The 18,762-nt window shown below is 36.2% G+C and overlaps 1 protein-coding gene across 35 annotated transcripts in view; it reads left to right on the forward strand.

The window, feature by feature from the left end:
• Nucleotides 1–18,762, forward strand: part of LOC120542147 (protocadherin alpha-C2-like) — a 503,189-nt gene that overhangs the window by 378,933 nt on the left and 105,494 nt on the right. For 25 of the 35 annotated variants that reach the window (XM_039774336.1, XM_039774351.1, XM_039774345.1 and 22 more), the window contains one exon: nucleotides 12,207–12,326. The exons of the other annotated variants lie outside the window; for them this stretch is intronic. In XM_039774336.1, coding sequence (XP_039630270.1) covers nucleotides 12,207–12,326 — 120 coding nt within the window. The remainder of the gene's footprint in view (nucleotides 1–12,206; nucleotides 12,327–18,762) is intronic. 35 annotated transcript variants of the gene reach the window in all.

Consider the following 18,762-nt stretch of genomic DNA (forward strand, 5'->3'; position numbering starts at 1 on the left):
AACCTCAGTAAAAGTTACATCTCTTTATGTCCATCCATCCATCATCCAACCCGCTATATCCTAACACAGTGTCACGGGGGTCTGCATCTCTTTATATATTCATGTATTATCACCACTTGCTTAAGATGTTGTGTTCGTGTTGATATTGGGTACTTACAAAAGGTTAGGATACAGCACATTGCTGCACTGACCACATGACAAACCAACTCAGGATCCCAGATTAGGACCCGGGTGCAGCCATGTGACAGGCGACACCTCAGCACCACACTAGTTCAGAAGGAGTGGAAGAGTGAGAGTTTTTTTATGGTGGCTGGGGTGAAAATTCTGCCACCAACCTCCCTGTAGGTTGGAGGGCCTACATGCAGGGCTGGGTGCAGATTAACGTCATACCCAGGATGGAGCAATTGCAGGTTAAGAGCCTTGCTTAAAGGCCCAATGGAGTAGAATCACTTTTGGCATTTATGGGATTTGAACCAGCAACCTTCCGATTGCCAGTGCAGATCCCTAGCCTCAAAGCCACCACTCTGCCTAACTGTTTCTAAGATTTAGAGAATATCTTTGAAAAAGTTTCTAGTACGCTTGTTCTATCTAAAATTAGTGGCAGTTGTAGATGCTTTATAAGGGTTTCACATTCATTGCAAGGAAAATAATCATACATTTTCTTAAAGACTTCCAAGGAATAGAATTATGGATCATTTTACTTTAAAAATGCACCAGTCTTTGAGCCCTAAAGTTGAAGGTTTCTTGATTTAAGCAGTTTATTGAAATGATTACCTGTTTTTTATAGTTACGTCTAGTATGAGATTTAGCTGGAGCTACTGTATACTAAAGATAATAGACACCTCATGTCTGTCCCACTGCTGTGTTTCCCTTTCCTTCAGTTTTGTTTTGTACATTTATTTCAAGTGTTTAAGACATGTGTGCCATTCTGATAACTGTAGTGCACTGAGCTGTAATTATTTAGCCAGGCAAAAGATTACAAATAGCAAAAAAGTTTTAGGCTGTTGTCCAATACAATGGCGGCTGACTAAGATAGGACCATTGTGTGAGTAGTTTTTTGTGGGCCTCAGTTTGTTGTCGACAGTTGTCCAAATGGAGTTTAAGATTGTTAAAGATATAAAGTAAGGTATCTAGAGATATTACAAGAAGGTCCATCCCAGAGTTGGTCTCTGAGAAAAACTTTGTTTGTGAGGAGATTTAAGCACCAAATGGTATAAAACATGTGACATATCTCTGTATAAAATCTACATATTAGAAATGCCTAATAGACACCCTGTCTGTCTTTAATATATTTTATTTTCTATTAATACAGTTTCTCAACCTTTAAGTATTTGCGACCCGAGTTTTCATAACAGTTTTAATCGCACCCCCCCTAACATTTTTTTGAAATGTAGATGCATATTTTATTACACCTACTTAACTTGTATCGACATTTATCTAACTCTATATTTATTTTTCTAGTATCAGAATGTAGTTTAAGTTCATTTGTTTTGGTTTCACTAGATGTATTATTCATATTTTTGATTCTTGTTTTCTTTTTTCACATCTTCACACCCCCCTTTTTGTTACTTTGTGCCCCCCCCCCAGGTTGAGAACCACTGTCTTAATACATAACTTATTTTGAATTAGTTGCAAAGTAAGACACATTTACATATACCACACTTAGTGCCGGTGTTAGTTTATTTTGTGCCCTACGCCAAGCTTATTAGTGTGCCAACCGACTGTTTGGTAGCTAACCCATTTGGCTGGGTTTTGTCCCACTTATGATCTGCATCCCGGGCGAATGCCTAATTCACCTTAATGGTGGTGCCGGCCCTGACCACACTATGGCATCCTGAAACATTTTATTTTACAGTAACTTTACTATACATGTAAGAATATTTGATTTATTTTTAATATTGCCACCTGAATGAAATGCATTTGAATGTGTTATCTAAAATCAGCTGTGTAAAATTCCCATTGATTTCTAGTACAGGTATTTTACACATTTTTGATTAAATGTATCTCTGTGTTTATATTTCTTAATTCCATGTAATCGTGACAATGTTGTTATGCTTAGCAAGGGTTGATGTGTTAATTAATAGAAAATGCAAACTACCTTTGTTTCCTTTAGGGGGCGATATAGCTCCTTAATTGGAATAAGTTCTTTTATAATTGCGACGTTTTAAATAACCGAAAAATCTAGAGATATGATATTAAAAGGCGATATCTCTCCCATAGTGATATGGTGGTAAAAATCACATAAGATAAAATAACTTAGCTTTCTTTACTGACGATTTATACGGCATTACAGACGGGAAGCCATAATAACAAGACAATACCAAGGTGGGATTTTGGTCTATACAGTCTGTCATTTTTCCGTTGCTGTGCTGAAAGGGTTTTCAGGACGAATGACGATATCATCCATTTGTCCGTTCATCCATTGGCTTTGAAGTGTTTGACTGTTTGTCCACGTATTTATACTGTCTGCTTCACGTGCAGGCCCCTCTCTGGTCTCCAAACAAGGAAAGGACAAGACTCAACCCCATCTCCAAAATACAGGAATAGCACAATGCCTACCCTCGCAGTTGTCCCCTTCATTCTCCAAACTGCTAGACTAGTGGCTTCTAAATGCTGACTAGCCCCTGTGTGCTAACTTTTGCCTGCACATGTGATTCAATTTATAAAAAAATTTCTTGTATAGAGATATTAAACTTACATTCGTGTTACAACCTTACTTAATGTACTGCTTACTCTTGTTTCTATCCTCTCTTTTCCTTACACATTGTAGAAAAAAATGTTAGAAAATCTTTAGATATTGTTCAATGGGAATGTGTTGCATGTTGGTCAGACATCTTGAATTCAGCAGGGGGTGTTTGCTCCCCGGGAATATCTTAAAGACTGTAGCTTGTACTAAACCATATTATATCATTCCCTAGTGGTACAGCAGTGTTTCTAAGATAAAGAAAGAAAAAATAACACAAAAGTAAGGATACAGTGAGCTTCTTTTAATATCGGCTGGACACTAACAAGAATACAGTTTTCGAAGGAGAGCTACTGGTGAAAGCATAGAGTCGTGGGTTTCCTGCAGTCGACTCTGGCCAGCATTGAGACACTGTGGGAGGCATGGTTCCTAGATAGGAGCAATATTAAGGTCTTCCGTCCATTGATAAGTGAGCTCTGATGTTCAGTGCAGATGCCAAAGTTTTATACTTTAGTCACAGTTTTTGTTTCCGAAACAAGAACATACTATTGCCTAACATAGATAGATAGATATGAAAGGCATTATAAGATAGATAGATAGATAAGAAAGGCACTATATAATAGATAGATAGATAGATAGATAGATAGAAACATTATTCATCCCAAGTGGAAATTCATATAATCCAGCAGCAGCATACTGCTACAAAAAACAATATTAAAGAGTAATAAAAATGCAGGTAAAAACAGACAATAACTTTGAATAATGTTACCGTTTACCCTGGGATATTTATGTTTAACATGGGATTCGTTCCTTGCTAGCTCAGGGAATCTCTAAATTGTAGATAGTAGCCCCTGGCTTATCTTAATTATCACCAAACTGGAGGCACTTCAGCAATTTTCAATAGCCTACCTGAGGTGCCTCCACTTGTCTCTCCCCACCAGCAAGCACAGTAATGGCAGCAATGTTTTTCTCTGTCAGCTGGTTTGAATAGTTAAATATGTTCAGTTGTATCAGTTTATGGTGTTTAGCTTTGAGTAAAATCATGTATGATGGGATAAACCTCACAGATCACAATGACACACTTTAAAAATTTGGCTACACCAGTGGTTCTCAACCTGTGGGGCGGGGCACAAACTAACAAAAAGGGGGTGTGAAAATGTGAACAAAAGAAAATAAGAATCGAAAATATGAAAAATACATCTATTGAAACCAAATCAAATGAACTTAAACTACATTCTGATACTAGAAAAATAAATATAGAGTTAGATAAATGTCGGTGAAAGTTAAGTATGTATAATAAAATATGCATCTATGATATATTATTAATTAAAAAAGAACAAATTGGTATTAGTGGGCTACTTTCAAAAAACATTAGGGGGGTGCGATTAAAACTGTTATGAAAACTCGGATCGCAAATACTTAAAGGATGAGAAACGCTGGCCTACATGTATAGTTAAGAATTTCTCTTTACTCTGTTCACTTGACCATACTACTACTAGTACTACTACTTCTAATTGGATGTTATAACAATTACAGATTTTACATTGTAGTTGTCAGCATCATGTTAATCCTGTCTGTTTACTTTGTTTGCAAGCATGAGGAAGCCAGATATCGATTAGGTTTCTTCACATTCTTTGTCGAACCACCCAATTAGTAGTTACTTCAGCAAGGACAACAAAAGGGTCTAATTTCATCTGCCTTTGTAGTATTTTACCTCAGTTACGCAAATGTTTAGCTTCCTTTAATGTATTTTTGATTGTAATTAATATTATTATATTATATACTCTTTATTAATATTATTATTGTTTCTGTTATTATTACTGTTTTAGAACAGCCTTGATCCAGTTAGTGACTATAGTGGGCTAGAGCCTATCCTGACCTCACTGGGTGTAAAGCAGTATCTATCTGGAGGTGGGACTCCACTCTGTACTCACAAACACATCCACACTCACTCATACCTGGTGAGACCTGCTGTGGATTTAAGCCAGAGTAATATGAGAAAAACAGAAGATAATATGGGGAAGACACATAAATTCAATAAAAACAGTGGCTAGGGTGGGATTAAAAAGCTGATTCCTGGGGCTGTTAGGAGGCAATCTTTAACTAAATCAAAGAGATAAATATAGATAGCTGTTTAAATAAATTAACAGTCAAGATATCAGAAATGAATCATGTTCTCTCCGTGTCTGCGTGGGTTTCCTCCTGGTGCTCCTGTTTCCTCCCAAAGTCCAAAGACATGCAGGTTAGGTGCACTGGCGATCCTAAATTGCCCCTAGTGTGTGCTTGGTGTGTGTGTGTGTGTCCTGCGGTGGGCTGGCACCCTGCCCAGTAGTTGTTCCTGCTTTGCACCCTGTGTTGGCCGGGATTGGCTCCAGCAGACCCCCGTGACCCTGTAGTTAGGATATAGCGAGAATGACTGACTGACAGATATAATGTTACTATTAAACCAATACCTAAAAGAAAAAAAAGAACTTTCATAACTATTTATCTGGAAGTAGAAAAAAAGCCATTGAAAAGACTTCCCAAAACCACAATCAGCACAACATTGTAGAGACAGAAGAAATATTTCAGATAGCAGTACTGTATATTTTTTCTGTTGTGTCTTCACCCACTTTTTCCTCATTTGGCTTTTTTTTTTATCTACGTTCTGTCTTGTTGTCTGCCCATTATGACAATTTGCAGGGGAGGCATTGCTCCTGGTTATATTCGTGTCTATATTATTTATGGACTGCTTATTGTTAACTTTTTTTTCAGTTCGTTTTTACTTTCCCTTTTATTATCAGGATATTTTTGTTTTCACGTGTTTTCGGTATGACATTTTGGTGAACTATCTGCTTTTGTACATGTTCACTTTTTACTTCTTTTATTTTTCAATTATATGTTTCTTTATTAAATACAATTAGAGTAAATTTAATAATCATTAAAAATCCTGGTTCTCAATTAATATATGAGAAAAGGAGTGGAAAGTAGCAATGCAGAGAATTCACTCAAGCTCCATATGCGCAAAGCATACAATTATACAACGCAAAATTATATATCGAGCACATCTGTCTCGACTAAAACTCTCCAAAATGTTTCCATGGCATGATCCAACCTGCGAACGTTGCAACCAAGCCCCAGCCTCACTGGGTCACATGTTCTGGGCCTGCTCCAAATTAACATTATTCTGGACAAAAATTTTTAATTACCTCTCAGACAGTCTTGGACTCACAATCCCTCCTAACCCATTAACAGCTGTGTTTGGGGTTCTTCCAGAGGGTCTTAAAGTGGAGAAAGACAAACAAATTGTGATTGCATTCACTACACTGTTGGCACGCAGACTTATTCTGATAAACTGGAAGAACCCAAACTCTCCTCTTTTAAGTCAGTGGGAAACTGATGTGTTATATTATTTAAAATTGGAAAAATCAAATACTCAGTTAGAGGATCTGTGCAGACTTTTTTCAAAACATGGCAGGATCTAATCAGTAATATTTTGAAATGATTTTATAAAGCACAGAGAATTTGTTGATTTAGGTATTTTTAAAAGCCTTAAATTTTACACCGTTTGGCTTGCTCTCTCTCTCAAGGGTGGGGATCGATCTGTTCTTAGCATAATTCTTTTTTTTTGTAAAACTTGATTGCTATGTATTGATTGTAATAAAATTAATAAATAAATAAAATAAAAAAAAAATCCTGGTTCTGTAATGAATGTAATGAAAGCTGAGGTATTATGGAGTTGTGGTAATGTTTGGAGTGTTATCTCTTTGTTTTTGTTTTTTTATGATTATCCCAACCTTTTAGATTTTGTTATATCATAGGATGTGACAATTTACAGGCATGTCTGTGCCAAATAACCTTCTACAATGGCAAGGTGTGCAATTTTTCGTGTATTCACAAGGAACTATATCATAAACCTCCACAGTCACACTACCTTTTAGGAAAAATTTAGCAGAAACTTAAACTTCGTCAGCAGCAAGGTGGAAGTCACCATTATTGAGTTTCTTATTCCAGCCAGAGCTGGTGCTAAGCTAAGGCTGAGTAGCATTGTCACTATAGTATGTCAGTCCAACTCCTTCTCGTTTATAATGAACTCAATTCTAACTCCAAGAAGGAGTATCCACCCATGACTGCCTAAGGTTAAAAACAATTTGGAGGTTTACCTTTTTTGGCTGACAGTGCATTTCCTCTTGGATAGCAAAGTGATTGGTTTAAATCAGCAAAGCAGCCATTTCCTTCCCTGGATGTGTACTGCTCTATCTATCACATTTCCATCACCAAAACCGTTTGTGAAAGATTCTAGCTCCTCACTTATATCTGTTAAGCAACTGAATGTTCCTCATTCACATTAATTATATTTAGGTTGAAATTGATTGCCCCAAAACCCTGGAGTTAATAGCTTGCCATAAGTTATTTAGTGACTCTGAAACTGCCCTGGTTTGGGTAAGTGTGAGTGCATGCAAGGGATCTGCCCTCTGATGAATTGATGTCATTTCTATAGTTTGTCTTTGCTTAGCTGGGATAGCCATCAGACTTGAATTTAGTGGGATGGAAATGCATGCATGGTAGACCAATAGTTTAAAATTGCCTTTTCATTCTTTAATAATACAGTTTTGTATGTTAAAAAATGTAAACAATAGAGAGTAAGTAAATTTTAATACAAAGAAGTTATGCAAATGTTTACTGCAGTAAATTAACTTTTTTTGCTTAATGAAAGAATATGTAGAATTGGTCTAATATTATATCCCATAAGTAAAGTAGGCAAATGCTTAATGTCTGTTATCTGATTTACAATTTTTAATTCATTTTATGTCATTTTCATAGCACTGTTACCTGAATATGGTCATAAGTAATAACGGTAAACTACTAAATCAAAGAACATTTACATATATAAATAAACAACAAAGAAGAAATAGACATCAAACATAAATATGACCAAGTAATGGCAACATAAAGTCCTGTTAATGTAAGAGTTTAGATATTACAAGTTGACAACATAAGAAAGGAAAATAAAATTCCCCAGTTGTGCATTAAAAATTAGCTGAGTATATATGATTCAGAAAATGAAACATTTGCCATTAGTCATATAAGCTGCACCTTTCTTTTTAGCAACCCAACAATAGTTAGTTACGGAGTTATGGAGTTCAGAGCCCAGTCTGGGAGCTGCCTGTCTAAAGCAGGGGTAATAAGCTCCAACTCTGGAGGGACACCATGATTGTAGTTTTTCATTTAAACCATTTTCTAAATCGGTGACCAATTTTTGTTGCTTGTTAAGTTGTTGTAAAACTCAAACCCTGATTCTTGTTTTCCTTAATTAGCAGACAAACAGTAAAGAGATGCAAAATAAGCCAACACAAGACCAGTCTGAGTCCATCATAAAACAAAGAAAGGTAAAGGTTTCCAGAAAGCTGATCTGCTCAAGTCCACAAAACATTTGATTGTGTACTTAAAAATAATAAAAGAAAATTGGTAACAAACCATGCAATTACAGTGGTGTGAAAAACTATTTGCCCCCTTCCTGATTTCTTATTCTTGTGCATGTTTGTCACACAAAATGTTTCTGATCATCAAACACATTTAACCATTAGTCAAATATAACATAAGTAAACACAAAATAATAAAATAATAAAAACCATCATTTAAAAACTGCATTTTGTGTTTACGTGTTTAATATTTGACTAATGGTTAAATGTGTTTGATGATCAGAAACATTGTGTGGGACAAACATGCAAAAGAATAAGAAATCAGGAAGGGGGCAAATAGTTTTTCACACCACTGTATATAACAGGTTTAATTGACAACCGGAGTCAGCTTCTAATTAAGAAATGGGTTGAAGTGAAATTGGTTAGAGTTTGAGGTCCCAACTTATTGGTCATCTATTGGATAACTTCCTAACTCAGTTTTGTTCGTCTGATATTTAAGTAAAAAAGAAGTGATTAAAAGGATCAAATCTTAAAAAACAAGCAATTAAAATGAAGTGAAAAAGAAGTCAATTGACAGCAGAACTTGGTCACTGATTATGACAGAATGTAAAACCTGCAGATACTGCAGCCTTCCAGAGCTGGAGACCCCTGGTTTAGAGTATGTGTGTCCTCAAATAGTCAGCAAGACTCTGTGACAAGAAGTGTGGCATGGGGGCTTTGGATTTCAAACTCCGAGGTTGTCGGTTTAAATCCCACCACTGTCACTGTGTGATCATCATCAAGTGGAAAAACAAAACAAATGTAACTGATTGTATTTAAAATGATGTAAGGTACTTTGGATAAAAGTACCTACCAATAATAATAATAATAATAATAATAATATATGCACTTACTCCTGTTTCTTAAAATAAAAAAAACGATTTTTGTTAATTTACAAATCTGACTTGATACCATATTATTTACTTTCTATGTGTGCTCAAGACTACCTTAACAGTGACTTTTGACCCAAATGGGGATGGCCCAAACCCTTGAACCAGTGCTGCTTGGACAGATTTCTTCAATCCAAAATAATGAACTGGATTTGAATGGTGTAGATAACGAAATGATGGATACAGACTAAACTGTATGTTATTATTACCAATATAAAAATTAGTGTTCACCTATAAATTACCACAGCAATTCACAATTGCCACCTACATTTTTTTTACAGCACTTCTCCTGCTCAACCATGTGTAAGCGGAGTTCTTTAGTCATTCTGTGGGGAAATGTTCACAAAGATGAGATGTTGGATACCTGAACACAAAATATGTGTCAGCACAAGTTTTAATAAATGGTGATACTGATGAATATTTAACAAGAAAAATTTACTTAAATTAACAAATTACCCAAGTTTATTTGCACTAATTCTAGGAGCTATGTTTGGTATGAAGAGTTCTCCTTTTCTCCAAATATTACCTACAAAGAGTCTCTGTTTTAAGTTTGAAAGAAATATGTTACTGTTTTAAACTAGCAATTGTAAATGTAGTACAATATAAAATAATCCGCATTAACATATACAAATTTGTATAAAATATGTGTTAAATATTTTGTAATACTCATGGCAATCCACAGGAGTCAGTGCAGTTTTTAAAACAAACGCAAGATGTCACTGCCTTCCACTCTTCCATCGGTGCCGTTAGAGAAAAATCGTTAATGTAAAGCCCTCCCTCCATCAATAGGTCATTTTTTTCTCTGTTTCAGAGAGGATTGTCTTGTTTTGTTTTAGTGATACTCAGCGTAAAGGAAGTATTTTGTTATTGCCTAATTTTTATTAAAATAAGTGGAATACATAAGATTTTATTCGAGAGGATCATCAACGTGAAGAAAGGCCTTTTAAGCTAACGATGAAGGGACTGCCTGGCTACATCAGGATTGTACTGCTTTCGATATTTCTTCTTTGCTTCTGGAAAAGTGCGTCCGCGCACTTACGTTATTCTGTTCTTGAGGAGTCAATTCCCGGGACAATCATCGGAAACGTTATTAAGGATTTGGGTCTCGATATTAAAAATCTTAATGGCCGTGGATTACGTGTGATTTCAGGATCAAAACAGCAGCTGCTGCAGGTAAATCACAAGACCGGAGTCCTGTTTGTAAATGAAATCATTGACAGAGAAGCGCTGTGTGACAAAGACAGGGCTTGTTTAATTAGTATTAAAATTGCTATTGAAAATCCTCTAGAGGTACATCAAGTAGAAATCGAAATTATAGATATAAATGATAACTCTCCTGCCTTCCAGGAAAAGAAAAAAATACTAGAAATTACAGAATTAATTCCAGCTGGGTCGCGTTTTACATTACAGGGCGCCTACGACCCTGATAGCGGTGTAAATGCTTTAAAATTATATCGATTAAATCAAAATGATTATTTTAATCTTGATATCGAAGAACGTGGGAAGAAAAACAAAATCCCAGTGTTAGTGTTGCAAAAACCTTTTGACAGAGAAGCGAAAGAAAGACATGATTTTTTACTCACGGCCTATGATGGAGGAGATCCACCCAGGTCTGGGAATTTAAATATTACTGTCATAGTTGGTGACGTTAATGATAACGTACCTGTGTTTGACAAACAGATTTATTCCGTAACACTGGAGGAAAATGTAACAGTGGGCACCCTTGTTGTCAAGGTGGACGCCTCGGATTTAGATGAAGGCAGCAATGGTGACATAATTTATTCATTTGAGAATTCAAATCCAGATGAAGTGTCTGAAATGTTCCAACTTGATGTGCATACCGGACAGATTACAGTTAATGGGGTGATTGATTTTGAAGAGAAAGAACTCTATGAGCTTGACGTGAAAGCTACAGACAGGGGACACATGCCAATGAGCAGTATCTGCACTGTATTAATCAAAATTACAGACAAGAATGACAACGCGCCCATAATAGAAATCGCATCATTTTCGAGTTCCGTTTTCGAAGACGCAAAGCCAGGTACAGTAGTCGGACTAATCAGCATTACTGACCTTGATTCTGGCCCTAATTCCAAAATAACATGCCAGTCTTCCGATCATATGCCGTTTGAACTGAAGCCATCGCCTCAGCAAAATTTATATTCTTTGTTAACTAATTCACGACTTGACCGAGAGTCTGAATCCCAGTATAACATAACGATAACTGCGAAAGACTTTGGACAGCCTTCTCTGTCATCTTATAAAACTGTTCTAGTTAACGTGTTGGACGTGAATGACAATTCTCCTAAATTTTTACAAGACCCTTACGTTTTTTACATCGAGGAAAATAACACTCCTGGAGCTTCAATACTGGCAGTAAGTGCAGTGGATGCCGATACGAATGAAAACGCCCTCATCACGTATTCTTTAGATAAAAACGAAGCTGTGGAGAAGCCCGTGGTGCCTTTTCTCAGTATTAATTCTGACAATGGACAAGTAATTTGTTTTACATCCTTTGACTTTGAAGAGTTGAAAAGCTTTACCTTCAGTGTTGTAGCCAAAGATTCCGGAGTACCACCGCTCAGCACTACCATAACTGTCACTGTCTTTATTTTGGATCAAAATGACAATCCGCCAGTAATCTTGTTTCCTTTAACAATGAATGGAACGGCAGTTGTGGAAGAGACGGTCCCTAGAAATGTAAAAGCGGGATATTTGGTGACAAGAATCAGAGCCTATGATGCCGATGTGGGATATAACGGTTGGCTTTCGTTTTCTCTGGAAGAGGCCACTGACCAGTCTCTTTTTAGTGTTGGGCGCTATACGGGGGAAGTTAGAACTCTCCGTGCTTTCACAGAGTCCGATGCCACTGTGCAAAAAATTATTATATTGGTGAAAGACAGCGGGAGTGTTTCATATTCTGCGTCTGCTACAGTTATTGTGACAGGAGCTGAAAACACTGAAGTCCATGTTTTTTCTGAAATTAAAAGCAGCACTACAGAAGAAAAACAAGACAGTAAAATGACATTTTATTTGATTATCGTTTTGGGTTCTGTATCATTTTTATTTATAGTCAGTATCATTACCCTTATTGGATTTCAGTGTCACAAGGCACAGCACAGTTTCATAAGTGACAAGTATTTAGATGGCGCCAACTACGCAGAAGTTAGTGGATCTCTTTTTCATTACCAGACAGGAGACAAACAGCTGGTGTTTATTGGACCAGGAATGAACAGGGACAGCATGGTGGAGGTGGGAAGCAATACAAATACTCTTCTCGTGTCCGACAGTGGAATTAAAATTGCCCAAGTGGTGAGTAATATTCATGTTAAGAACATTTGTGAATTGGCTGCTTCTTTGTCTTCCATTTACTGTTTTTTTTTTTTTAATTTACATTTGGATTTCGCAATGATAGAACATCATCATTCTTATTTTTTTAACTATATTTAAGATCATATCAGTGTTTTTGTGTCAAAATGTGTGTGTCGTTTTTTGAAAAGCAAGCAAATTCATCTAAATAGCTTCTCTTTTTGTGAAAAGTTTTTATAATGCGATTGATTGCCATTCCCCTTATTAACATGAACAGCAGAATTTGTATCAGTAGTTTTAGGGATAATTGCTTTTGATGTGTTATTTAATTTTTTTGTTTTAATGTTGCATAACAAATTGGGCCTTGATTTGTTTTTGATTGTTGATTTAATATCAGGTGCTCGTCAATTCTATCTGTGAGTGGTTAACTGCTAAATGCACATTCAGTTGTCAAAATGCCTTACCATAAGAAACAAACCTTTACTAAGTATTGTTACGTATGTTATTTTAGTCTTGGTTTGCACCACTTTAATCATATATGTTTTTTCTGCATTTCTGATCTTTCTTTCTTTCTTTCTTTCTAATCAGCAAATTATACTAACACCGCCTTAGATGACTCATAGACAATTAAATACTATTCTCTGTACAAACACAAAGTTAAACATCCTGTATTCTGCTACTTTCCAACACATTTTTTGTTGTCTTGTTAATGTCAAGTGCTTTTGGGCATTATACCAATGTTGAGAGATTATCAAGTATTCTGCAGTTATATATATATATATATATATATATATATATATATATATATATATATATATATATATATATATATATATATATATATATATATATTCAGTACTTTAGTGCACATTACTCTGTAATACAATAATTTGTAATTGCTTTAATGTTTGATGTGGAATGTAGTGTCTTTAATGCTTTTTATGGACAAGTTGCTTTTCAAGTAAAGTATTAGGCCTACATTTTTAAGCTTACTGATTACATTAAGCCCTGCAGTCAACTATTGTGGAATGGCATCACGTCCAGGATTCTGGTTGCACAACACACTTTAATTATCTGAAACCTTGTAACTCCACAAGGTGAGCTTGAAATGGTTGAAACAATAAAAGTCCAGACTATTAGTTTCTTTTCATAAAATTTTATGGCAAATGTACCAGAGTTAAATTAACCTCTTACAGGGTTAAAGTAATTCTTAAAAGTGTATTTCTGAAACACACACACACACACACACACACATACTGTATATGTGGTTTCTCTGTGGCTAAGGATCTGTGCTGTTATCTGTAGGATTGTCAGCTTAAATCCCCATTACTACAAAAAGGCATCCTACTCAGTTGGGCCCTTTAGCAAGGCCATTAACTTGAAAATTGCTCAGGGGCGCTGTACAATTGCTAATCCTGCACTCTGACCCCCAAAGTTCGTGCAAAAAGACAATTTCCCTTTGGGGATTAATAATCTAAAAATAAATCTAAAAATATATACAAATATATATATATATATATATATATATATATATATATATATATATATATATATATATATATATATATATATATATATAATTTGGTATCAACAGTTCCAGGAGTGGAGAAGAGTTCCTACGACAAAAAAAAATTGGCTCTCAAACTAAAATTTCTTTAACTAAACTCACCCTGGTGATAGACAAATGGTAAATCTGTGCTTCATTTGACTGAGATAGGTTGAACCATATATACTGTACTGGAAGAGGCGAGTCCAGGTGCAAGGGAGCTGGAAGTGACACCGTTCCACAGCCCATCTCTGATTGCTGGATCTGTGGGTAAAATGAGAGGAGACGCATCAGGTGACACCACCAACCATTGGCTGGAACTGGTATTTCCATTTTCAAGCCAGTTATGTTGTTTTCCAAATGTGTGTGTGACAATATATATATTGTATATGTTGACTTGTTCCTTTTATTTCCAACTATATTTATATATATTTCAAGTGTTGGGGACTCTCTGATATACCTACTTATTAACAACAAAGTTAATAAAGTGACAAGAAGATTATTAAAAATATAACGAATTAGCCAGTAATGGCAATATTTTTAGGCTTTTCTTATATTGCTTATGTGGCTGAAATGTCTCCAACAGTCACCTTTCCTAATCTAAAATCAAGCTTCTGACTGTTGTGGTGTTTATATGAGCAGCAGTTTGTCTTAGTCTTATGCCAGCAAAACCTGTTAACCAAAATAGTTTTTTGTTTATATGTGTTTGTGTGTCTATTTAAGAATTTTTTAAGAGTCAGATTGGCTGACTTTCTAGACCTTTCAAGCTCAACATGCTATGGTAAGTGAGTGACAAATACAGACAGGTTCCAGAAAAACAGAAGATAGTGTTATCTTGTAAAATAATTTTATTTGGAAGTGGTACAATGCATCTGGAAAGTATTCACAGCGCATCACTTTTTCCACATTTTGTTATAACCTTATTCCAAAATGGATTAAATTCATTTTTTTCCTCAGAATTCTACACACAACACCCCATAATGACAACGTGAAAAAAGTTTACAAGAGGTTTTTGAAAATTTATTAAAAAAATAAAAAAATTGAGAAAGCACATGTACATAAGTATTCCCAGCCTTAAGCTCCAAATTGAGCTCAGGTGCATCCTGTTTCCCCTGATCATCCTTGAGATGTTTCTGCAGCTTCATTGGAGTCCACCTGTGGTAAATTCAGTTGATTGGACGTGATTTGGAAAGGCACACACCTGTCTATATAAGGTCCCACAGTTGGCAGTTCATGTCAGAGCACAAACCAAGCATGAAGTCAAAGGAATTGTCTGCAGACCTCCAAGACAGGATTGTCTCGAGGCACAAATCTGGGGAAGGTTACAGAAATATTTCTGCTGCTTTGAAGGTCCCAATGAGCACAGTGGTCTCCATCATCTGTAAGTGGAAGAAGTTCAAAACCACCAGGACTCTCCCTAGAGCTGGCCATCCATCTAAAGTGATCGGGGAAGAAGGGCCTTAGTCAGAGAGGTGACCAAGAACACGATGGTCACTCTGTCAGAGCTCCAGAGGTCCTCTGTGGAGAGAGGAGAACCTTCCAGAAGGACAACCATCTCTGCAGTAATCCACCAATCAGGCCTGTATGGTAGAGTGGCCAGACGGAAGCCACTCCGTAGTAAAAGGCACATAGCAGCCCACCTGGAGTTTGCCAAAAGGCACCTGAAGGACCCTCAGACCATGAGAAACAAAATTCTCTGGTCTGATGAGACAAAGATTGAACTCTTTGGTGTGAATGCCAGGCGTCATGTTTGGAGGAAACCAGGCACCACTCATCACCAGGCCAATACCATTCCTACAGTGAAGCATGGTGGTGGCAGCATCATGCTGTGGGGACTGCGGGGATGTTTTTCAGTGGCAGGAACTGGGATACTAGTCAGGATAAAGGGAAAGATGACTGCAGCAATGAGACATCCTGGATGAAAACCTGCTCCAGAGCGCTCTTGACCTCAGACTGGGGTGATGGTTCATCTTTCAGCAGGACAACGACCCTAAGCACACAGCCAGGATATCAAAGGAGTGGCTTCAGGACAACTCTGTGAATGTCCTTGAGTGGCCCCGCCAGAGCCCAGACTTGAATCCGATTGAACATCTCTGGAGAGATCTTAAAATGGCTGTTCACCGACGCTTCCCATCCAACCTGATGGACCTTGAGAGGTGCTGCAAAGAGGAATGGGCAAAACTGGCCAAGGATGGGTGTGCCAAGTTTGTGGCAGCGTATTCAAAAAGACTTGAGGCTGTAATTGCTGCCAAAGGTGCATCGACAAAGTATTGAGCAAAGGCTGTGAATACTTATGTACATGTGATTTCTCAGTTTTTTTTTATTTTTAACAAATTTGCGAAAATCGCAAGTAAACCTTTTTTTCACATTATCATTATTAGATGTTGTGTGTAGAATTCTGAGGAAAAAAATGAATTTAATCCATTTTGGAATAAGGCTGTAACATAACAAAATGTGGAAAAGTGATGCGCTGTGAATACTTTCCGGATGCACTGTATTTCAGGATGACAATATAGTTAACGCTACCCAAATGAGATATGCATACATGTGTTGATGAGTTACTGTTACATTGTTTTTCTCATAGAAATTGACAGATAGCAGTTTGTCTACTTTAAATTTTCGCAGGCCAGAACTTCATCCACATCTTCCCCTCTTGACTTTTTTTGGGCCTCCATTATGGCTTAGTGCCTGTGCAATTTGATGATTTGCCAGATAGTGTTGCTCTAGGCTATGTTAATGTCTTTATCCTATAAACTTGTTTTTTGCTCTTTTTCCCTTGTAATGTCAGGCTAATTTTGTTTTTGAATGTTTTTAAATCTTACACTTATAGGTGCATATTTTTCTTCATGTCCACTCTTAATTGCTTTCATTTTCAATGATCTCTTTCTTTAATATAAAATTAATTATATAATTAACGAGAGTAACAAATGTAGAATCCTGGCACTTTATTGAATGCTGAGGTATTATGTAGCTGTGGTGATGTATGAAAGTTTTTTAAATGATTAACCCAAGATTCAGGTTTTGCCGTACCACAGAATGTGCCAATTTGCAGGACTGTCTATGCCACCAAAATCTCTCCAATGTCAAGGTGTACAGTTTTCTATTAAATTACAAACAACCATAGAATAATCCTATTCATTCAAGAAAACATTTTGGAAAGGATCTACAGAAACTTTAAACAAGGAAGCACCAAGGTAGAAATCTCGGATGTTTAGTTGCCTATTTCAACACATTTGAAAATAAAAAGTATTTATAAAACCACATTTTAAAAAAGCTTGCTGTATGCTTTGACAAATATTGTCTTGCATTATGCACAGAAAGTCAATGTATTCATTAATTTAGATACTTTAAACATTGTAGGATGTGGAAAAGATGTGTTTTGAATGAAATAATGTCAACTTTTTATTATTTTAATCAAAAAGGAGAAAACATTGAAAAATAAGGCAGCATGAAGTGGTGCAATGATTAGGGCTCCTACCTTACAACTCTGAGGCACTAGGCACAAATCCCAGCTCAGTCATTATCAATTTGCAAATTCTCTTATCTCTTCATTGATATTTTCGTTGCATGCTCCACTTGTTCTCCTTCTTGTTAAAGACAAGTTTATAACAATTCTGTTCTGAACCAAGACACTCAATATTGTAGCTGTCTCACCCAAGGCCTTTTCATATTGCCAGAATATTACAACCTCTTGTGCAAGTTTTCATAGATTTTCCCTATCATAAATTAGTTAAAACACATATTATAATCATTAAACACATACTCTAAAAAATTAAAATAGTTATTAAGAATTTAAAGATTAATATACAAAGAAGACATACAACAAACTCTGGTTCGCACCTTAATATTTTCAGTCTTCTTATATCTTCGTCGATAATAAGCACTCCAGTTTACAGCTACGCATTTCTCAACATTGTCTTGAGCCATGTCATTAACTCGGCATCCCATCAGATCAAATATTTATTATCAATATTTCATCCTTAAATGCAGGACTGTGAATGATATTCTACAAACCAGTGATATTAGTAGTCAGTTTCTCTTTTTGAAAACAATACATTTCATAATGGCCAGCAGAGTGTTGATAGGTCAAAATTAGCAAAACCCTCAACTCCATCTCTAGATGTGCATCAGTTCATTTGCCTCATTTCCATTACCAAACTATCACCATAACTGGCAGGGAAACAGCCAAACTCCTCAATTGCCATTTTTAAGCAGCTAAATGCTCCTCAGTCACATTAATTATAGTCAGGTGAAATTGACTGGCCTGGATTTGGTAGTTTGCTATGTTATTTCTCAGGGGTCTGTCATTGGGCCATTACTTATTCTGATGTCTGTTAATGACATACATTCAGGTATAGTTAGTAAAGTTGTGAAATTTGCAGATGAAATTAAAATTGGTGCAATGGCAGACACTGAGAAGGCAGCCAAAACAATTCAGAAAGACTTGAACAAGCTACAGAACTGGACACACTTAGAAATATTAATTTAATGTAGAAACTTCTACATGTAGGCAAAAAGAAAATCAATGCTAAACACAAGATTGAAGACATGGTCCTGAAGGAAGCAACCACTGAAAAGGATTTAGAGGTTTATGTTGACACAGCATTTTTATCATCTAAGCAACATGTACAAGTGATTAAACAAGCAAATAAAATGTTAGTTTATATCATTAAAGTTACTGTAAGTATAAATAAATGTTCTGCTCAGACTATATAACGGACTAGTAATACCGCATCTGGAGTGTTGTATGCAGTTCATGTTACCACAGTAAAATAACGACATAGCAGCATTTGGAGCTGTGCCGAGAAGAGCAAAAAGGTGTATCCCAGGACTTAAGGACATGTTCTACTGTGACAGACTTTGAGAAATAAACCTGTTTAGTTTGGACCACAG

Source organism: Polypterus senegalus, chromosome 13 (assembly GCF_016835505.1).
Source record: "Polypterus senegalus isolate Bchr_013 chromosome 13, ASM1683550v1, whole genome shotgun sequence".
Lineage (NCBI taxonomy): Eukaryota > Metazoa > Chordata > Cladistia > Polypteriformes > Polypteridae > Polypterus > Polypterus senegalus.